The sequence below is a fragment of the Ambystoma mexicanum genome, chromosome 6q (genome assembly GCF_040938575.1).
Source record: "Ambystoma mexicanum isolate Mex_15411 chromosome 6q, UKY_AmexF1_1, whole genome shotgun sequence".
In the NCBI taxonomy this organism is placed as follows: Eukaryota; Metazoa; Chordata; class Amphibia; order Caudata; family Ambystomatidae; genus Ambystoma; species Ambystoma mexicanum.
The window spans coordinates 1,186,432,403-1,186,456,316 of NC_090937.1; the positions used below are offsets into that span (position 1 = coordinate 1,186,432,403).

General features: G+C 44.2%; 1 protein-coding gene across 1 annotated transcript in view; it reads right to left on the minus strand.

Annotated features, from left to right (window-relative positions):
* The window catches only part of PGM2 (phosphoglucomutase 2), a 936,504-nt gene that overhangs the window by 814,878 nt on the left and 97,712 nt on the right, over positions 1-23,914 (minus strand). Inside the window, exon 3 of the mRNA XM_069631820.1 lies at positions 6,525-6,631. Coding sequence (XP_069487921.1) covers positions 6,525-6,631 — 107 coding nt within the window. The remainder of the gene's footprint in view (positions 1-6,524; positions 6,632-23,914) is intronic.

A 23,914-nucleotide genomic window follows, 5' to 3' on the forward strand; every position in this document is an offset into this window, starting at 1 on the left:
CATCGGACGGGAAGACAAGGCAGTCCTGTGTCCGAATTAGGGCCCCCAGAAACGGCTTGACTTGGCTGGGGTCGAGACTGGATTTCTTCTTATTTATGGAGAATCCCAGACTGAATCGTAGGTCTATCGTCCTTTGGGTGTTTGACAGGCATGTTCCGTAGGAGCCCCCTGTTAGGAGCCAGTCGTCTAGGTAAGGATAAGCCGGGATGGATTGTCTGCGCAGGTGAGCTGCTGCAACTGCCAGCACCTTTGTAAATACTTGTGGATCCGAGGCAATGCCGAAGGGAAGGACCTTGAACTGATAGTGCGTGTTCTGCATCATGAACCGTAGGTATTTCCTGTGTGCCGGCAACATTGAAATATGAATGTAGGCATCTTTCATGTTCAATGTTGCCATGTAATCCCCCTGCGTTAGTAGAGGGATTACTTCTTGCAGCGTTATCATCCGAAACTTTTGTGGTTTGACACATTTATTCGCTGGGCTTGACACATTTATTCGCTGGGTGCAAGTATCGCACAGGGCGCATGGTGAGATCCTTTTTGGGTACAAGGAAGTACACTGAATAAATAGCCTGGTTTACCTGTAGAACGGGGACAACTTCGATTGCGTCCTTTTCCTGCAGGATCGCAACCTCTTGCAGCGGGATCTTCAGGTGTTCCGGAGTTAGACACCTGGACTTTGGTGGTCTGAATAGAGGTGGCTGCCTGAACTCGATGCAATAACCGTGGGTGATGGTCTTGAGCTCCCACTGGTCTGTGGTAATCCCCTCCCACACGTGTAAGAATGATGTTATATGTCCCCCGACCGGGGAGGCATTGCGACCCCTTCCTTTGCCACAGTGATGTCCTCTAGGTGGATACTGATTGGAGGCAGCAGACCCTTGTCCTGATTTCCATGTATTTCCTGTTCCATACTGGTTATGTGGGGAACGAGTAGGACTGTCCGCGAAAGGAGCAGCGAGAACTCCCACCCTGCTGCTGAAAGGGCCTTTAAGTGATCCGATTTAAAGAGTTGAAGGTCTCATGCCCCTTTCGCGGTTTTCAGCGCCTCATCTACAGCTATGCCAAACAGGTTGGACTCCTCCACCGGTCTGTTAATGAGAGACGCTTGTGTCTCAGACTTGAACCCTGAGTTTTTTAGCGTGGCGTGTCTTTTCAAAAGGGTACTCTGGGCCAGAGTTCTTCCTGCTGTCTCTGCAGCATCTAGGGTCTTTTTAAGGATATTATGATTTACTTGTCTACCCACGGACACAACCGTGAGCAGACGAGAACAGACTGGTTCTGGGACTTCCTGCAGGCCCTCTTGAAGCAGGTTCCACTGCACTTCACAATAACTGTCCAACAGTGTGGCATTGTTGGCGATCATGGTGGAATACGCTGCAGCAGTAGTGATTCCTTTTCCTAGGGCATACTGTTTTTTGCAGTCCTTGTCCGGTGGTGCCTCACCCGTGGAGAAGGGTACCCTTACTCTCTTTCTTGTAGTAGTGACCACGAGAGAATCCTGGGTGGCATGTCCCAGAATGTAGAAGGTGTCTGTAGGGAAGGGACGAAAAAGTTTCTCCACCCGAGTTTCACAGCCGTTGTCTGTGAAGGTGTCAGTAAAGAAGGGGCGATGTGCCTTTTAATGGAGTTCAGCAAAGGAATAACCTGACTTGCAGGTGGCTTCTACTTTAAAATATCCTTCACAAAGTCAGAGTCCTGCAACGCTTCCTGCGTGGCTATTTGAAAATGTTTGGCTGCTTTTTTCAGAATGGCATTAAAGGATATCTGGTCATCTACGGGAGATACCTGGCGCAGAGGTGGGGAGGCGGAAGGATCCATTCATATTGTGTCAGGATCTGGGGTATTGGTAGGTCACAACCAAGGTGGGTTATCCACCGGTGGTTCATCTCCCCAATCAGGGGCCTGATCAGTGCGATCCTCAAAGGGATCATCATCTTGTAAAAAGGGGTCTTGAGGAACTTCATCCTGGTCGGTCAGGTCAAAGACCTCCTCATGAAGAGGGCAGGAGGTCCTCTGAAATTTAGAGACTGAAAGCTCCACCTCACTAGGCCTCTTGGGCGTGCTAAACTTTTCTGAGAAGTCTACAAACTTTGCAAGCCTATCCATACACCCCTCAAATCTATCCCCGGTCCATAACTAGGAGCCAGAGGGGTCCAGAGGAGGGTGTGTGTTCTCCTCCTGGGGATCTACCCACCTAGAATGTCGAGATTTATCTGAGGGTGTTTTAGGTAAGAGCTGGAAACTAAATGGGTTGAGTATCTGGCCGGTATCTTTGAAAATTCACCATTAGACAGAACTGAAATGCAGTTGAATACCCCCTGGTCCTTGTCCTTTGAGGAGGAGTGCATTTGTGATATAATTTCCAAATCATCAGTTTCTAGAGGGGCAGTCCCAAATGGGCTCACCTACCAGGTACTCAAAAATGACCCAGGTATTTGGTCTAGAATCTTAAACCAACTTTTTAGAGAAATAATTAGGCAACAGCGGTTTCCTTTGTCATGGAAAACGGCGATAATCATACCATTCTTCAAGGGGGGGGGCAATGGTTTAAATCCAGGCAGTTATCGCCCGATTGCCCCCCCTTGACATAGACAGTAAGATTTTTATGAGTCTTTTGATAAAGGAACTCACAAGTTTGGGGTGGGAGAGTAAAGAGATTCTCTCACAGAATCAAACAGGGTTTTGGACGTGGTCACAACTAGTTTGAATGGCCTTGTCTTAAACCTTAACAGTGAAAATGCAATGAAAAAGAAGGAATCCCCACTCTATGAGGCATGGGTGGACCTATCGAAGGTCTTCAACCAGGTCGACAGAGAACATCTTTGGAAAAAGCTGAGGCGCTGGAGGATACCGGAGGGGCTACTGGTAATGTTCATTGAACTCCACAAGGACACCTCAATGAGAGTTTGTCTAGACAATCAAGGGACACCTCTCAGACCCAATCAAAACCGAGAGAGGATTCAGACAGGGCTGGCTGGGAGCAACACTAGGCAGACAACACTGTTTTGCTGGATAAAACAGCAACAGGACTGCAGCGCTTACTAACAAGCGCTGGGGGATTATGCTAAAGAAAATGGGTTGTCTAGCAACCTCTCGAAATCTAAGACCCTAATTATTAAGCATTCTCAGAAAAAGATACTGTATTCAAATTGGGTCCTACACACAGACATAATCCCTCGGGTTGAAAACTGGACATATCTGGGGTACAGTATTTATGCCTTTCTGGCATTCTACAATGTAGAACCAGATGTGGAAATGAAAGCATTACATCTCATCCCCCAGATGTAAAAGCTTTATTGCAAATACTGCAAGTTCTCGATCTTGTCCCTGATTAAATTCAATAGGGCAAAGGTGATCCAGTAATTCTCTATGACCTAGAGGCTAAACCTCTGAGTTGGAGTTTATATCGGGGTAAAATAGAAGCTCTTATATGGAAAAAGGTTCAGGGCCCCCCAATGACTACTCCATCCTGGAACTTGAGATTTGAGTTGGGCTTGAATTCACTGGCATCCTTGGCAGACTGGAAGCTGATTTCACTTTACCGGCAGATGGTCACCGCAAAACAGAATACTTTGCATGGCGACATCAAAGTCCATCTCGAATCTTCGCAATCTAAGCTCCTGGGTAACTTGGAACTGAGAGCTAAGGAGTTCCTAGGCAAGTTAGATTTAAACTTAGAGACACTGATCAACATCCCCCAGAAATTGAAATCAGCTGGGGAACTAGGTGATTAGATAGACACAATTGCAAAAGTTAGAATGTGACATCTCCAAACTCTTTCCAATCGGTTGATAAAAAACTGGGGTTCCTCTCGAGGTATCTGATACAATTTCCAGACAGACAGGCTAGAACCAATTTCCTGAGAACAAGGTTTCCTGAGAACAATGCCGCTAACTGTGCCTATCCACATAACCAATACACTACACCACTGGCATAATAGCCTGGACTGGTCTGCTCAGCCCTCAATAGGCAACAGAAATAGATATTATGAGCCAGCTTATAAATTGCTTATGAGCATTTCCAATCTTGTCTATGTGAGCCAATGAGAGAAAACATCAAGTTCTCTTAAAAATAAACAAAGTAACATTGCTTACAGGCTGATTAGATGTTTGGGTTTGTGAGCTCTGTCTCAAAGTAACATTACTTTGTATTCCCTACCTCTTCAACTTAATCTTTGTATTTAGCTATCCAATTATTACACTATAGGTCTACCTAATTTGAACTAGAATTAAGAGTCCAATACAGTGATATTATCTGCAACCAATTTCACAGTATTGATGTGTAGCCAAATTCTCAAAGAACCGGCATGGAAATACAATACCCACTGTCTGAACATACTTGATTTAGAAGATTCACCCAGTTGCATTTCAATACATATAGGACAGGTGTTTATAAAAATAAGAAAGTACTTAGGGCTTCATTACGAGTCTGCCCTTAACCCTTCCAGTGCTAACGGCAGGATACCGGAAGACTCGCCTTACCGTTACCCGATATCCAGTTGTTACCGGGATATTACTGGTGCCGGCAACGGCAGTAAGTTCCCATTCCATGGAGTCCCAAGACAGACACAAGTGATCACAGTGTTTAATGAACTTCAATTGGGTTTGAAAAACACCTATCTAATAAATCTAAAAATGGGAGCAAGCTACGACAATCAAATAATAATAATGCAGTCCTAGTCAAGTCTGTCAAAATCAAAGGGCCTATACTAATAAACTGATTGCTAATCCTTACTTCGGAATACAAATAGTGTGGGGAACAATGTTATGCAAAAGAAAAGTGTTCAAGAAATGATATGTCAGAATATTGAAGCCTTTGGCTTATCTTCCCCACATTTTCAGCACGGGACAAGGCGGCACTCTCTCTGGCTTCTCTAGCACGACAATGCAGTCCACATCAGGGCCTTCTGTGCCAAAGTCTATTTGCCATTGAAAGGCTCATATTTCAGAGGGCCTGATGCAACACGACAAAACATTACAGTTGCTTTCTTCTCAGGATTTTCACTTATACAACTTTTCGGGTGCTTCAATGTTCACCCCGGGTGCCCCACCACCAAGGCTCAGGCTCACTTTAACACAAAACTGTTCTCTCTCTGGCAGGTTAATGTTTCTCGTGTTGCATCAGGATGAAATTCATGTATTTTTCCAAACTTTCTCTACTACATCAAAATTGAAGACTTTCGATTGTGTGCAGGATTTAGCTTGACCCGTTGCAGGACCACTTCGATGCACATTTATTAATTCTTTTTCAATTGGTCTCCCTCCGCCATGCTGGGGCCAAATGTATCTACTTTTGTCACTTTTCAGCTGGCTACGTTACAGAGTCCTTCCAATGAGTACCCATGCGGTGCCAGACCACTCGGTCAAAGGTATTGTAGCTTGCTTTAAAGTTCAATAACTCATCAGCAGTTCATCTGGTTTCTCTTATGCGTTTTAACAACATTCGTTCCAGCACTCACCATACAATGTTGCTGCTTGCAACCTTGGCTTCAACACAGACCGGTCTTGTACCGGTCTCCCCAACTCACTGGCTGTGTTGATTTCACTGAAGCTGCTTTGTTCTTGCAGTCAAGGACGGTACCACGGTGGCTGGTAATTCTCCCCACCTTGATTATTGATGCAGGAGGGCCTGGGTATCTTCAACACACAATGCAGGCTTCATCAGACTGGTTTCCTGATCTTAAGTTTTCTATTCTTAATGTCTCTGGAAAGTAACTGTTCTTTTTCAAAAAGGTCAAAGGGAATTTCCCTTCTTGCGATCCCCTTCGGTTTTGCGGTCTTTTCTCTCTTGCTCAACTGCCTGTCTCGAAACTGCTGTTTCCTTGCTCAGAGTGTGCTCTTATGCTCCGCCTTTTAGCCATGTGGGGAAGTGTAATGGAAGTCAGGTGTGTGTGATGATCAGTAATTGCCTGTCCATTGTATTTGGACACTTCAGGTATGCTGCTCGGATATTAGTCTGTTTTCTCTTATAGCTGACTGTCCGTGAGAAGTGTTCATATTGTAAGGGGGGATAGAGTTCCTAAATATCCTACCTGGTAGCATGGGGTAAAGGTGTTCACCATTCCCCGAAGACCACTCATCTTGGCGATCCTTGCGCACTGCTCCACCCCCAGGAACTTGTTCCAAAAGGATGACAGGTCCTCGGGGGACTAGTGGGTGAGACACCTTCTGGTTGGGGTGGGAACTACTGAAGCACCGGCACCGTTGTTAACACTGCCGTAGTACACTGCCCCTACCGGCAACTCGGAATAAGCCGGTCCAGGAAAAATGCCAGAGCTGGTAGGTAGTATCGACAATTTCATTTGCATTTTTCCTGGACCCGCTTACTCATAATGACCCCCTTAGTCGTAAATAATTAAACCAGATTGGATTTTCATTCATTTGCGCAGAGGCACAATTTTGGTAAACAATGCTCAGAGGCACAATTTTGGTAAACAATGAACATAATGAATTGGTGCTACAAACCAAAATGTGTGAAAGATTATCAGAATAGTTGTTAACATAATCTCTGTGATAACAGACCTCTTACTCCCACCATCTGTTGGAGCATGAGCACGGGCATCATATCCAATCACGACGCCTCTTTCCTTGAGATCGGCAAAATTCTTTTCAAGGTATCTACAAAATCCCTGAAAAAAATAAAACAACAGCACCACAAAAATCATACTACTGGTCAGAGAACAGTTTATATACACAAGCTTATGAACATATTGAGGTTTTACAGAAGGCTGTCTCAATGTAAAAATAGCACAGGACAAAGACACAAAACACTGCGCTTTGTAACTGCCAGAAATATACAAATGACTAGTTAAGCATTCGATTTTGACCTTTGAAAAATATTGCTGTGCCCTTAAATAGGTCTTCCGTTTAAGCATTCTTTTCATACACTATTTTATAAGCAGAATACTCCCTCAGACATGGCGTTTTAATATTCTAGCACTCAAAAGGAGCACAACTGTTTTTGTGTATGATGCAGATTCACAGCATTTATTGTCAGATGGATTATGAATCCCACTGGAAAAACAATCCCTTAAGCATTGGTGAAGGGCAAGTCTCTCGCAGCTATGACTCATGGGCGTGATAAAAAAAGGAAAACCTACTAGTGTTAGGACAGTTTTTCTAAATTTCAACTAAGGGCTTCATAAAACCATACATCTGAAACAGTACATAAGCTCCACTTCTAGTATAAGACTGTACCACCTGAGAATGTTGGTAGCCTGGACAGAGCAGGCAGGCTTATTTTAGGAGGGAGAGAGGGCTGTGGCTTGGTACAAAGAAATGGTAGCATGTATATGGTCCAAAGAAACACAAACACTATTTACTGTAAAAATGAAGGGTTTATTGAAATACAAGTAGGTCAAGATAAATACTGGGTAAGTTATATAACATCATATAACTACAATCATAAAAAAACCTCAATACCTACGGTATGCAAACCAAGGTATAACCTAAGAGGACCAAGAAGCAAGTCAAGGTGAGTCCAACCTAAGGTTATACATTCAGGATAGTGATCTACTATCTTGGGGAATAAGACCAGGTTATATGAAGATTTAGAATACAATCAGTATTTCAAAGATAGAAAACCCTGTCAGTCATGCAGCGACACCATCGTGAAATCACACAATAACCCAACCCTGTTACAGTATACACCTCGCAACATTACTTTTTAGAACTCACTTCAGAGCTAGTAAAAACAACTCATACCTTCAGGAGGGGCCGCAAACGACTCAATGATAAGTATGAACACTCAATAACTATTTTAGACTGAACTAAAGCCCTATTACAGACACAATGTATTTCCAGGTATGTAACTGACATATTGGTACATAACTATCCATTACCCAGTAGCAAGTGATTTTGGGCTAAACATAGGTCACAAGATTATCTCTCTTTTCGTAATAAATTGTTATTATTGGAGTATACTAATTATGATTAATTATGTCTTTAAATTTGTGAAACTCTTTATGGACTCCTATGAATTACAGTTATACATGTGCAGGTACGGGTACCATTTGCTGGGCTTTCGGGATGACGATGGAAATTTAGAGCGTCTATTATTAGGACAAGTTTCTCTGTGATAACAGTTTTCACTGTAAATTGAGGAGTTAATTGCTATTCAGCATCATATATAAAAATGGTATTACTATTTAATAATAATAAGTTTGTTCATCAAAATAGAACACGTTCTGGAGACCAGCAGAGGGCGCGGGACAAGATGGCTGCTTAACCTCGCAGCTCCAGCTCCCTCCGGCAGAAAAAGGAGAAGGGAATCGAGTGCCATTGCCCGAGAGAGTGAACTGGTGTATGCCTGGCGAGAACGGAAGGCTGCGGGGAGTTACCGCTGCTGCAGCCGGCCCAGTGCAGAGAAAGCAGGAGTTCGAGGCCTGCAAAGTCCTCTGGCAGTGAAGTCCTCTGGCATGATATAGTCAGAAGTGAAGGGCCGTTGCCCTTTGAAGTGGAGCACCAGTGGTGGAACAGCGAGGGGAGCACGTCGAGGAAGGTGACCGGAAACCCCGGTGGCCCGAAGCGGACCTACTGACCCCAACTCCAGTGCCCGATAATAGGGCGGAAGTCAACTTGGGACGCAGCCGGCCGCGGCCCCGCATGTGTGAAGGTCGCGGGTGACCGTGCCAGAGTGTTTACGGGAGGAGCAGAAGTCCGTGCAGCTCACCCGGGGGGCTTGGCGGACTGCGCGCTCACCCCTGCAGAGAGGAGCACTGCTCAGGGCGGCGCAGGAACAGAGTGGACTGGCCCGTGTATCAGCAGAGGAGGATTGTCCTGCCCGCGACAGATACGTCCAGCCTCCCCCGTGGCCCAGTGTGATGAACTGAACAAAGTGAGACTATGGCTACGGCACAGGGGTGAGGGGTGCCCAAGGGGAGGGGGCCTGGGCCATAAGGAAGTCCCCTGGACGGCCCAAGAAGTGTACACACCTGAGGGGCTGAGTGGGCTGGAAAGGCCACAATAAAAACACCTGAGGGGCATGCTTATGCTAAACGCTGCACGTTACGTTTTGCTGCACTGACTTAGATTGAGGAAACACCTGAAAGGAAACACCTTTCCCTTAACACTGACAAAACTGAAGTAGTTTTCTTCCCTTCCAACTCCCTTCCCCATCCCTCTCCTCCTTTCATTCATTTTCCTCCTTCTAATCTTCCTTTCTCCACCCACGCTCGCAACTTAGGCATTCACTTTGATTCCTCGCTCACTTTTTCCCCCCCATCACATCTCTCTCACCTCTCGTACCTGTCGCTACCACCTCTTTAGTATTCGCTAAGTCTGCCCCTCTCTTACTTTCCATGCTACTAAACTTTTACTCTCCTCCCTCATCTTCTCTCGCCTCTTCTACTGCTCCTCCTTACTCTTTGGTCTACCTACTTCTCATCTTGCCCCCCTCAAATCTATCTATTATTCTGCCATCCGTACCCTCTGTCTCCTCACCTGCCGTGACTCCATCACTGCTTCCCTTTCCTCCCTAGGCTGGCTTCCCTTTCACTCCCAACTTAAATATTTTCTCTGCTTAGTCTTCAAATCTCTCCACAGTCTCGCTCCCCCTTATCTTTCTTCCCTTCTCTCTTTCTACACTCCCTCTCGCTCCCTTCGCTCAGCTGACCACTTCCTTCTCACTGTTCCTCCGTCCCCTGGTGCCTCCTCCCGTTTCCACTCCTTCCAACTCCTAGCCCCCCTGCACTGGAACTCCTTACCTCGCTCAAACCGCTCTATTCCTACCTTTTCCTCATGCCGCACGTCCCTTAAATCTCTCCTTCTCCATTCCCCCATGAAACCCCTCCCTCTTTTCGCTCCCCCTCCCCATTCACCCCATAATCATCTCCCTCCACTTCCCCCTTCACCCCATTCTCACCCCTTTACCCCCTTCCATTTCCCACCTCCTCTTCCTACCTATCCCTCCCTCTTCTTCCCAGTTCTACTGCACTACTCTCCCTCTCCCCTTCTGTCTATTTGCTCTAAATACTGTTTTCGTTGGCCCGATTCAAAATTGTAATTTGCTTCTACTGTCACTGTTATTTTGTTTTTGTTATATGTATCCGGTTGTTAAATGTGCAGCGTTTTGGAGTAAGGCGCTATATAAACTAAATAAATACAAATACAAAGTAGAGGGTGAACACTGTGTGAAGCCCGAAGATTACTGGAGTAGGCAGATAGGGCTTGGAGCCTGATTCACGTGCAGCACAACCGCCAGGGTCGCCCCAAACCTGCAGCGGCCCACTATTGGACTGCTGGGGAAGTGACACCCACTGGAGGGGCAGAGGGGTCCTGAAAATAATACAGGCAGAGACAATATACTTGAAGCACCCTGGGCCGAAAAATAGTGGCAGAACTCTGAGAAGTGGGAGAGCACACAAATACAGTCTTATTAGACCCCTAGCGGCCCAGAGTCCACTAAAACAGCCTGCAAGGACCCACAACTGCTCCGGGAACATCCACCCGACGATGGTGCAAGGTGGGGGAGGAAACGTGAAGGGGCAGACATGGTGAATGGCCACAGAGATTGAAGAGCACCGGCTAGTTGAAGACTTGAGTGCATCTCGGGGATAAGGGGAAAACTAGGCGAAGTGGAGGAAGGCGACCCCTGAAGATCATAGGGGTCATATATCCTTGCTGGGGCGCCAAATCAGACTATACCGGATCAGGCCTTAGTGAACCAACTTTTTCAAGTGGAAGGGGGCAAGACAGTGCAGATTGAAAGAGCGCACAGAGGAGGTAGACCCTATGGGAGTGGTCCCCAGTCCATAGTGGTCACATTTCTTAGATATCCTGACAGAACTGAAGTCCTGAACAGAGCTAAGCAATTGAGAGAAGTGGAATTTGAAGGCTCCAAGGTCATAAAATATCAAGGCCTCTCGTACCTCACTCTGGCCAGATGAAGTGCCTGTAGACCTCTCACAACGTGGCTGCGAGACAAAGGGATTAGATACCGATGGGGTCACCCATTCACCTTGAAATATGAAGTAGAGAGGGTGGAATACGCCTGACCTCAGCAGAGGAAGCAGAACAGGCCCTGAGCCATCTTACAGCGGATCTAGAGGCTGAGCCGGGGAGCCCATGGAACGCGTCCACAAGTGGGGAGTGGTTGCGACCCACTCCAGGCCTACAAAGGAGGAGGGGGCAAACGGGAAGGAAGTACATGAGGCTCAACGGTCCCTCGCCCCGGAAGCTGCCCAATGTACAGGAAAACAGGCCAGAGCAAGAACCCAGAGAACAGAGTACATGAACGACTGAAAGAAGATATAAGAGTCCGGGACAACACTCGCAGTATAGTTAACAGCCAGCCGGAGTGGAGCAGAATACCCTGCTCCCAAGGTGGCCCTCTGTGAGAGGGAGGGCGTCTCCAAGATCATGATTGAACTATAGTTACAGTTTTTTTGGGTTAAAAAGTTGTTGGGGGAGTTTAAATAAACATAACGGCTCTTCGGACAGAGACTGGGTTGGTGACGAATGTTACTCCTATGTAAACAGTAATGATGAGAGGGTGGAGTCATACGTGAAGTTGATGTTAAGCAATAGCAATGGGGAGGGGTGATGCTGTAAGGAGTCTGTCAGTGGGGACGCGGAGCGTGAAGGGGCTCAACTCCACGACTAAGAGATTGTTAGTTGTTAGAGAATTCCACAAAGCACATCTCGACATACTCTTCCTACAGGAAACACGCCTAATACATGGAGAGGAGCGGATGATACAAGGGGGAGGGATTGGTCAACTCCATTGGGTGTCGGGAACCACTAAAAAGGGAGGTGTCGGCATAGTAATGCACAAACAATGCAAACTACGGGACTGCACAGCCACCTGTCTATTGGAGTTGAGATTACTGATACTCAAGGGGACTCCTGAGGGGGCTAGGGTACTTCTGGAAGCACTATATTCCCCCAACCAGGGGCAGGCACAGTAGGCTGACCTTTACATAATAGGAGGCGACTTCAACTCCTGGGCAGATTAAGCAAGAGACAGGAAGAGCACGGGAGCCAGAGTCCGAGGGGAAGTGGGAGCCAAACCCGGGCACCGGGGACACTCACTAGTGGCTCGTGACCTGATTGATGTTTGGAGAGAGCAGCACTCGGGGGAAGAGGGGTACACATTTTACTCGATCCCACACAACACACACCGGGATAGACTACCTCCTCATGAATAAGGACCTGGAGACGAGGGGGACCTGTAGTGAGATTAGGCCGGGGGGCTGGACCGATCACGATATGGTATTCATGTCCCTGGATGTAACTGGACTTTATAGAATAGACAGTAGCTTGCGTTGCAATGAAGCACTTTGGAAAGAACCCCTCTTCGCTAAACTACTGGGGGATGTGATCACAGATTACTTCGAACTGAATGATAACGGGGAAGTGAATAATGGAGTGGTCTGGGACGCAGGAAAGACAACTTGGAGGGGGCTACTCTTCGGAGAGGGGGCCAGACATAAGAGGGAGAGGAATCTTAGAGAGGAAAAACTGAGGAGGGAGATACTGGAGGGGGAGGAGAGGATGCATGCGATGGGAGGGGGAAGCGGAGGAAGCCGGGGAATGAATACTCTATAAAAGAGCAGAACTGAAAGCACTAGGAATGGGGGAGACCGTTTGGAAGTTGAGATACCTCAAACAGAAATACTACGAGAAGGGGGACAAGGTGAATGCGCTGCTGGTAGCAAGGCTCTGAGCACAGAGAGCGGAGAGGTGGGTAACATCCCTTACGGGCTCCGAGGGGGACATGAGGGAGTCGCCCAGGGAAATAGCAGAGGTATTTGCCAAATACTATGACACCCTTTATAAATCTGAAGTACAGGAGGGAGGGATAGCCGTGAGGGAATACTTGGCAAGGATAGATAGGAATAAACTCACCAACTCAGAGATGAAACACCTGGAGTGCCCAATAACTATTGTGGAAGTACAAGAAGTGATATCCCACCTCCCCAACACTAAAGCCCCGGGGGAAGATGGATACACTATAGGGTTCTACAAATAATTCTCAGGAATCCTCTCACAGCACATGGCACGATTATATAATCATATTTTAGAAACAGGAGAGGCCCCGGACACCCTCACCAAAGCACTGATATCGATGATCCCCAAGGAGGGAGGGACCTGACGCAATGTGCATCTTTTCGCCCCATCTCTTTGCTGAATGTCGATGAGAAGATCTTCACACGTATCCTAGCAACATGCTTCAAGGATAAGTTGCCACGGATAATACAACCAGGTTTATAGCGGGAAGGCAGGGACCTTGAACTTATGGAACACGTGGGAGGGGGACAAGGAGACCACGCACTATTAAGCCTAGATGAGGAAAAAGCATTTGACCGGGTGGAATGGGGGTTCCTATTTGCAGTGTTAAGGAAAATAGACATGGGGAACAACATGTGCAGGGCTATTCAAGCCATCTACTCTGGTCCCAAAGCAAGGGTGGTGATGAACAGGGTGAAATCAAGGGAAAATCAAGGAATTTGGACTAAGCAGGGACACCAAACAGGACTACCTGCTATCCCCATTTCTCTTTGCCCTCGTGATGGAGCCCCTGGGGGAGGAGATCCAGAAAGATGCACAAATACAGGGAATAAGAGTAGGATACGAGTCCCATAAACTAAGCATGTATGCAGATGATGTTATGGTATACCTCTCAGAAGTGACAGGTACAGTGCCAAGAATACTCCAGGTAGTAGAAAAATATGGGCACCTATCGGGCTTCAAGGTTAGTGCAAATAAATAAATCCTTCTCCCACTTGGAGAGATAGCAGGAGAGCGAAGAATGGAATGGGTAGGGCGGAGAATTCAGGTGGAGAAATGTAGCCTGAAATACCTCGGATTGAGGATCACTAAAGAACTGGATAAACTATATGAGGAAATCTCCCCTGCCCCCCCTACTGCATCGGCTCTCAGGGGAGCTAGACACGTGGTCAGAATTAACCATCTCATGGCTAGGGTGCCTAAATGCGGTCAAAATGGTCCTCCGTCCTAGGCTGTTATATTGAGATCAGGCACTCCCAATAGAGTTGCCAGACATACACTTTGGAGAAGTGAAAAGGAAAATTAGATTCCTTTGGGATTGGAAAAAGCACAGAGTAGCCTACAGATTACTGGTACAGCCCAAGGAGAAAGGGGGGGTGGGGCTCCCCGATATGCGTACCTACTATAGGGCATCCCAGTTCAGAGCCCTGGTCCCCCATCTGAGGAGCTACAAACAATGGGTAGACATTGAGAAACACCTATTACGTCCAGTCACACTTGGGGAATGGTTGTGGGCGCCATGAGAGGCCGCCCCGAGTAAGGTACTGAAGCACAGGATCCCGGGCCCGTTTTGGTCCCTTTGGAGAGTCAAGAGGGAAATGTTGTTGTTAACCTGGCCCTCACCCTTGAGTCACATTTGGGCGCCCCCCATAAGAGACTGGATCCTCGGACACAAGAGGTTCCAGGACTGGTTCGAGGGAAAGGTGGAGAGAGCGGGCAGATCCTGAAAAAGACGTGTTTATAGAGTTACATGCATTGGAGGACATATTGGGTGGGGGAAAGATCTCGATGTTCAAGTATCTGTAACTCAAGGGGTGCTAATGTCCAGAACTGGAAGGAGGGCCTGCAGAGGGAACAGACGCGTACAGAGAAGGTGTTGGATACAGGAAAAGGGACAAAGGGGCTTATCTCTGGATTATACCGGGCCCTACTGGATGCACAGGGGGATGACATAGAGACAAATAGGAGAAAATGGGAGGGACATGGGGATAGAAAGGGAGGATGATCAGTGGCAAAGGTTGTGTACAAGCCCCCACCCCACCTCAGTAGCCTGCCAATATAAACTTCACGGGTTGAAACTTTTGTACAGATGTATCCCGGTGCCGACCCTCACTGTTGGAGGAGAATGGAGGAAATACGGGCTAAGGGCAGACTACTGGCATATGTGGTGGGCCTGTGATAGAGGACAGAGATACTGGAACGAAATCCGGGGCTGGATAAAGAATCGAGATGGGGTGGATAGACTGTTGGAACCTCTCCTGGTGTTATTTGGGATAGAGGTGATAGAAGGGGATTGGGTCAAGCTTCCACACCTGCTTCACTTCCTGCTACTGGCGGCCAAAGCTTGGATGGCAGGAGGTTGGAAAAGGGCGGAACTCCCCAGTGAAAAGCAATGGGCAGCCAAGGCCCTGGACATATACAGGATGGAACAGTTCACTAGACAGATACATGGCTAATCCGCCTCAAGGGAAAAGGAATGGGCCCCCTTCCTAGAATGATACGACCCGGAGAGACCCCGGTCTGGAGAACAGTCTGAGTCCCCGGAGACTCGGACGGAGGAACAACCTTTGGGGGAAAAAACATACAGAAGAGGTATGGAGGAAAGTACCACCATGAGTGGAGGAGAGTAGAATTGGAGAGGAGTGGACACCGGACAGACCCCAAGGTAGAACCCGGAGTGGGGAGATGGGGAAATGACAATTGATGCAGTGAAGTGACTACTAACTAAAGTAGGGAGGCTGCGAAATAGAGGCCTGGGGCAGGCAGGCTCCAGTGAAATTAAATTACCCAAGACAATGGCGCGAAGAAAAATATATCAAGTACTCACTTGCCCAATATCTGCAATTCTATCTATCATGGTGACAAGTAGTTTTTTATGTTGTCACTAGGGGGCAGGTGTCTCAAAAGCGAGGTTATCCTATCATCTATGGATGACTGTATTCCATAAAATTAAAAGATCGTACTTCATATAAACAAACTCAGCAGTCTTAAACTGTGATAAAGTTAAAAAATAGAATCTGGTTAGCCTTTAAGAGGGCTCATTTTAAGTATGGCCCTTTTATGCTAGGAATTGTATGCTAGGAAACCTAGGCCCGCCCACATGGCATTTTACTTTAAATTGTGCATAGTACGTATGGGATGACTTGCACACCGCAAACCAAAATAAAGAGGGAATAGATATAAAGACACCAGGAGAACTCTGTTCTCTTGACTCTGTCAATGTCTCAAGATATTTTCACCATCCCTTCATTACTATGCTGCACTTAATCTGCAATGAAAATACCCATCAACTCAGAGAAGTGCACCATTTCCTTTGGGGAAAAGAATTTGAATCCAGAGGAGTGCCACACATCCACATGAATTTGTGGATAAAAGATGCTCCTGAATTTTACCATGACAGTGGACAGTGACACCACACCACTGTTTCACAGTTTATTGAAAAATACATTACCTGCAACCACTGACAGTGACCTACGTACACAAATAGTATGCTTCCAAAAACATAAGTGTGGCAAAATACTCTCAATGTAGAAATAAAAACAAATGACTGCTGGCAACCAAAATTTAGCATGGATTGAACCGTTAACGCGTTCCAGTTCCTCTTTTAAAAAGTCATCTTCTTCAGCCTAGCAAAAAAAGCAACCAAGTTTAATTTTAACATCATGGAACTCATGCGGTTATCATGCTCTCCAAAGTTGGCTTTTGTCTTTCTCCAGCAAGGATAAACCAGATATCATATTTTTACAGGAAACGATGTGTACCATTGACTTGATTCTTGATGACTATTGTACAATTTGCAGTTATGCGATTAGGGGCACTCTGGGTCGCCCAATGGGAGGAATTGCAATTGCTATCAGCAATAGATTGAAATGTAAAACAGCTGAGATTCACCTTTCCTCCCACTTGGTGGCTATAAAAATACATTTGGGCAATGATGCACAAGATACCTTATATTTGTTCTCTCTTTATTGGAATCCATTGAAAGTACCATTAGATGAGATGTTCGATTTAGATTTATGCTTGGAACATATTCATGATATGACACCTTTACCTAAGATTATTATAGCAGGCGATTTTATCTCCTTATGTTGCTTGAATAAGACGACGATGAATTGTAATGTTAACCAGGGGAAGATGGAATCTAGGGACGGGGGCTCAAATGGATTACCTACTTTGATACTTGGGGGATATCATTTGTGAACTGTCAAGCTGATAGTTCTGGTTACACATGGAATCGTGGTATCTATACCTCTAAGATAGATTACTTTGCAATACATCGAGCTTCACCGGTGCTGATCCATCAAATTAAATTGAGTGACCATGCTCCCATTCAATTGAATTTAATGTATACATATGCTTGCCATACAACTAATGATTTGTTGCCATTATATGAAATTAATTGACCTATACGCGCTGTGAAATGGAACTTGGCGTTATGTAAATGAATAGCAGCGAAAATTAGTAAGGAGTTTATGAGAATAGCCCTATGTTGGGATTCCGATGCATCAGTGTTTGTTAAAGAAGAGGAAACAGTCAGAATAATTGGTAATATTATACAAAATGTGGAAGGTAAATCAATTTTGAAGAATGCACACCATGTAAATATGTTCGATCAGGCTATACATCTTCTAAAACGAAAAAAAAAACAAAGAATTGCGCACTGTAAGGAAACTTGTACATAATTATGAGCAGATTAACCATGTTAAAAAAACGCAACCTACTGAAGTATAAAAATGAAATAATAATTCTGAAAAAAACTCAATTGCACAATCTTAATTGCGAAATTGTACGTAAATTATGTAAACGTGATACCAGGTATATTTGGACGTTGATGCGTAACTCCGCCTGTTCTAAGGTTGTGATCAATGTGAATATAATTCCAGCTAATACATGGGCCGCATATATAACAGAGAAATTTGCCATGCCATCGAGATTTAAATCTAAAGTATCTGTATTAAATTCCCTTGTGAAATGGGATAATTTGAAATGGTCCGAAACAGATATCAGATGGGCAATTGATAAGCTATCTCAATCAAATGCCCCTGGCCTTGATGGCATACCTTCGTGCATGTATAAAGCTGATCCGATTGTATGGGCAGAGATATTGAAAATTAAATTTGATGTGATACTCAAAGCTGGTAATATACCAGAGACATGGGGCACGTCAATAATTGTACCAATATACAAGAAAGCAAATGTTTCTGAACCACAAAATTACAGACCAATATCGCTTATTAATACATGTGCAAAGATTTTTGCAAGCCTCCTTTTGCATGACTTGGAAAAGTTCATTATTGCCAATGATATTGTAGCAAAATCACAGATCGGCTTTAGGAAGTCAATGGGCACTACATTGAATGCCACAATGATGTCCCATATTATTAATAGTACTAAAAAGAAAGGGGCTTTTCCAATCTAGCAAGCATTGATTTATCTTGTGCATTTGATTGTGTCATAAGGAATATACTATGGTCTAAACTATTACAACTAGGTTTTCCATCCAAATTGATATATTAGTTAATAATGTTGCATACCAACACTGCATATAAAGTAAAACTTTCTAATGATGATGCTGTCACAGAGGCCATTAGAACTCAGATCGGCTTAAAACAAGGCTGTAATTTAGCAGCTATGCTTTTTAATCTTTACATCTGCGATCTGGACAGGATTTGGAAGGAGCCGGGATGTACCCTGTTAGGCTACGTGCAATAAGATTACATTGGTTGGCTTTTACTGATGATCTACTTATAATGGACACTACTCCAACTGGCCTTCAAGCGAAATTACTTGCTTTTGAGAAATATGCTCTAGAACTAAATCTGGTTCCAAATGTTAATAAAACAAATATTTTGATATTACATGGTGGCAGGAAATTAAAAGCATTTTGGTGGGAAATGGGTAACCTTGTAATACAAATACAATCTGAACTTGCTATCTTGATTACCAATTAAGCAGTCATTTTTCACTTAAGATTGGAAAGAAAGATTGAACAATACAGTATGTTCTCTAAAAAGTCAAATGAAGATCATCTACAAAAGATATTGTCAATTATCCTTAAGTCCTATGTGTGATTTTTTAATAATGAAGGTTCAACCGGTCTTGATTTATTGTCTCGATGTTTGTTTTCTTGATCTATCAGAGCATCTAGACATTATACAAGGACGATACTTAAAGATGTATTAAATTTTGCAATGTCTATCCCAAACTGCATGATTAGATATGAATCAAGTTTGATTTCTTTATCATGCAGGGCGGCATGGCGTTTACCATCAAATTATGCGAAAATCTGCCCAGAAATTGCTTATATCAAGAATTGCAATATGCAATATGCAATACGATTAATTAGTATTGGAGTGCGGTTATTTTAAAGATCCACGCATGTTTCATCTGGCAAAATTTGTTAATACTGAGTCTACAGACTGCACCACATCTTTATGGGAAAGACTTATGAACGGTGTACATTATCCATTAATTTTAGCATTGGGCAATTTTTAAAAAAAATCATAGAAATTGAGCTCTTGGTATTTGAAACCAAAGAAAATATAAACTAACAACGATATATGATCTTAATCTTTTCAATGTACGAATATATGCCTTGTAAATGAAATGAAATGACAAATTGTATATTTTATATTTGTTCTAAAAATGTGTTTTATGACTTGTATGACTTGTATTTGTAATATGTCTTTAATATGTGAGAAATATAATTAAAAATTTTGTAAACAAATAAAAAAGCAACAAAAAAAGATTTAAAAACAAAGGTAAATACTATACCAACGTATGTATTTCAACAATAGGCTGTTTTATAAGGGCCAGTGTCTGTCCAAATCATGGCCGCAATGTTTCATTAAAGGACAACGTAGGCTCAATAGGGACCACTCAAAGAAAGACGCTGATAGTCCAAAATATGGCTTCTGTACCGACCAAGACTAATAAGTAATACGTGTCACGTCACCGCGCGTATGCATGACGACGTAATGAGTCTCTGAAGTAAAAATTGTAAACAAGCTGGCGTCGTTGTGATCGGGAGGAACAGAGTTGCTTTGCAACCAGAAGAGGGGAAAACGTGAAGGTGAATAATAATCTAAACATTATGCCATATGTACAACAGCTAGGTTTCATCAAAAGCGGTAAAAGGAGAAAACATTTGTCTCTACGTTTTGATGTATTTTTTCAGGTGCCTGGGACCTATCCCTTATATAAAGAAATTTGGATTTGAACCAAGTGGTGAGTAACCGCTCACTATTATATTTTTCATGTTAGGCTAATTTCTAAGTTAAGAAATAATTGTCACAGTATGAAAGGGTAACTTTATAGTATACATTGGAAGACAATCAAGTAAGCACAGATAACGTTAGGACTAAGCCTTGGTTTGCATGCAATTATACAGTGGAAATTTGCAAAGATTTGTTTAAAACACACACGCCTTAGAGCATGGGAAACAACTGAGAGTATGAAGATGAATTACTGGTAATACAACCAGTTAATGTTAGACAGCGCGAGGGAATATCACACGGTTAAGTTTGCGTAACATGAGCAAAATGACTAATGAACTAGGACCTTTTGGCATGAGCTGTACAATATTAAATACACTAACACTGTAGAATCATGATTTTTGAATTGTTGTCATTGTATCTCTTGCGAAGAAATTAATAAAATGATGATGCTTTTTTCTCCCTCCCTAACCAACCCGACCCTACACCATTCCGTTAATTTCTGTCTATACTTATGAATTTTATATGTTGTTTCTTAATGTGGTTAAATACAACAATGTGTATGTGAGTTTTCTTTTGATAATTTGATTGTAAAATTAGAATAGTGCAATTGCTTTGATTAGCCCGGTTTTGAGAAATTCAATGAGTATCTAAATTATGCACTTTTTGTTTGTTTTCTCTGTCTTGTCTGTTTATGTTTTTTGTTATTTTCTCTCTTACCGTTTGATCCTACCCTACTCCAACCCCTTATTCTGTGTCTGGGACATGGGTATGTTATGGTGTTGCAAAATGTTTATGATTTCATAGCACATGTCCGGTTTTTGTAAAAGGCCCGAAGGCCAAAACACGTGTTAACCAATGGGCATAACTAACATTAAATGAACATGTGGCGCAATTTAGAGTGTCTTTTATTTTCATATTTTAAAATAGCACTAATGCAATTCAGGGAATCGCAACCCTGGGTTACATGTGTGAGTAGCAGCTAATCATGGGGAGTAAGACCTATATATTTTCAAGAGAGGCTACAAGCAACTCAGACAGGTATTAACTTCCAGACTGTTTTAGATCTGTATAAAGAAAACGAGGGAAAGCAAAACCCTTTGGTACACCTTAAGAATGACCCAATGTTATTCAAAGCAGGTAAACACTTATTACTTTTTAGAATGTGGAACACTATTCAGAGTAACTTGTATATATTTTAAAGGAGCACCAAGCAATTTACGTTTGGGACACTATGGGGTTTATTTTCATTAAGCAGTACTGTTAGATAAACGCAGAAAAGTAACACTTTTACATATTCAATTAAAAAGGTAGAGCTCATTTTCAACCATTTGCATGATGAAGAGGGGGCGTGTATCATACGTTAGGATTCTGCTTTGCCTTCCTCTCTGCCATGCAAATTACTGAAGCATTTATGCCAGCATGTATTCACTCCATTGTTAAAACCTAACAGGTCCCCTGGCATAATGTCCAGGAAACTCGAATATGAGGTCCTAATATTGTGAAAAGGGGCAGAGACCTGACCATGTCAAGAGGGGATGGGAACCCCTCTCAACCTGAAGTGGCAGATCAACCAGAGTTTTCACCAGAGCCTGTGCTGCAACAGAGATGGGGTGTGGGAGTTGGAAGAGCTCCAGTCGCTGTCCTTTCTGCCTGTGCCTGCATGGCTGGTTTGAGTACCACCTTTTCCTGCACCATTCTTGCACTGCAGTATGCTGGCCCGTTTCTAATTTCCCTGTAGCCTGCATTATATAGTAGCCCTGGTAATGAGGTGAGAGCGAGGTACCAAACGAGGAGAGAAGCAGCGAGGAACTGCAGACCGGCAGTTGCATCCCACATAGCAAATCGGCAATCCCAGCTCTCTGTGTGACACCAACTGTAACTAGTATATTACTTGCAGAGGAAGCATGGAGCAGTCTGCACATGAAGCCAGAGACTCAGTACAAACAGCAGCAATATTCTTACCTTCAGCAAGGTCGTAGAGTGATTTGCCTATCAAACCCACAATGCAGACGCTATGTTTGGCCCCGACACAAACTGGGACACTGATGATAGTTTGAGCAAGCTCCTACTACCAAATGCAGACAAATACATGTATGAGAAGAGGGTGGGGGCTTAAACACTCCCATTATGTGTTTGACTACCTGTAACACCTCACCATGAGAATAAAAAGCCAGCGGTTGACCCAGGGAACCAGCAGAGGGAGAGAACCAATGGAGGGGGAAGATGGAGGATAACAAGGGGCACAACAAACAGGAAGTTGTGGGTTTTTCAGGTGAGCTCAAGGGAAAAAAAGGAGAACCAAAATATCAAGTGGCGGAAGGCCAGTGCAGAGGAGCATGGGGAAGGATTGCTGGAAGAGTTTGCAAGGTGAGGTATGGGTTGGTGGAAGAAAGTGGTACTTGGGTAGGAGTGTGCGTGACTGGACAATGCGAGGATGGTGACTGAGGCAGAAGGTGTTAGTGGTGTATAGAGTAGTAGAGTGAGGAGAGTAGTAGTGGAGTGATTATGTAACCTGTAACTTTGTACTATATTCTGTATGTACTGCTACTACTAGTATCTCAACTGGCTTCTTTAACTGTATACCTTTGCTATTGTAACATGTACGTTCGTCAGCGCCCAGTTTCCTCGGCTGCGCTTTACAAAATGCCATTTTTACAGTAGTCACATCATATTATACTCCATAGGTTTTCCAGTCCATCAAAACAAACAATCATATATCTTAGTACCTTCCATCAAGTCCACCTGTACTGCAACGATCCCTTGCACCCTCATTCCTCCTCCTCCACAGGCATCCTCCACCCATTTTTTAAAACGACCAGAATTGCACCCCACTCAGCCTATTAATCATATTATCCAGAGAGTTATAGCGGGTGGAGGTTGGACCTCGCTTCATCTTGTCCCAGGCCATATACCTTGCCACACCGTCTGCAGGTGCACCCATATTTGAGGCAAACTTCATCTCAGCCCGTACCCATTTGCGCATTTCCCTTTGCCAATCTGGCAACCGAGGCCCACCCTCCTTGTAAAATGTTATTGTGGGACCTAGGTTAGGATTTAACCTAGATTGTTCAAAGGGGGAGACAGAGAGACAGGGGTGCTTGCCCTTAGGACATAATGACTTGCCAGTCAGTGGTTAGATAGTAGGGGTTACCAATCTCTAAGGACCATCCTTATTTTGAGGGATAACTGTGCTATGGAGGGAACAACCCAGCGTAGATGAGCGAGGCGAAGCACTTAGCGAGACCCCTTTCAATTTTTTTAAAAAAAAATATAAACCCCTGAACTGTATTCGAGAGTTGGTGCGTTCCGGATGCCATTTGTAACAGTAGTTAGCATGCCAGCTTTTTGGGAGTCCAATAAAGAATATTTCACAACAGTCCAGGCAGAAGGCAACCATTCTGATGGCTGGAGTAATTTTCCGAGAGCTAAAGAAAATGGGAAAGTCTTTCAGGGTGGTTGTAAAAAAAAGAAACTATTGACAGCCATTACAACTTGAGTGTTAAAGGATAGGTTGCCATCTAGTCGTTCAGCCAGATTTCTGTTTTCATGGATGGGTACTGGAGGTGGGCCCAGAGTGTCCGGCGAGGTAAAAGATCCGTTGAATTAATGATCAGGATATTTTTGTCACCACTGAGCCACAACCAATGTTTCGCAACCACTGCTGGGTATGTATCAGGGAGTTTGCAATACAGAGTTGACCTACAGATTCTTCATCCAGTTTTAGGTGATCTGCATACATCTAAAATAATACATAGTCTTTGAGGATATGAGCTAGTTGTCTTGCAGACGTTCACAAAGGACGAGGTGGCGAAATTGATGTGATCCCAACTGGACCTGAGCGTGATGGGCAAGAAAGGATGCAAATCATTTGATGATCATATACCCATATTGGTCCGTCCTGAAATACTGTACTGCAACATCTATATAACTGTAACGCTTAGGTATGTTTCCGTAATCAGCTGATGC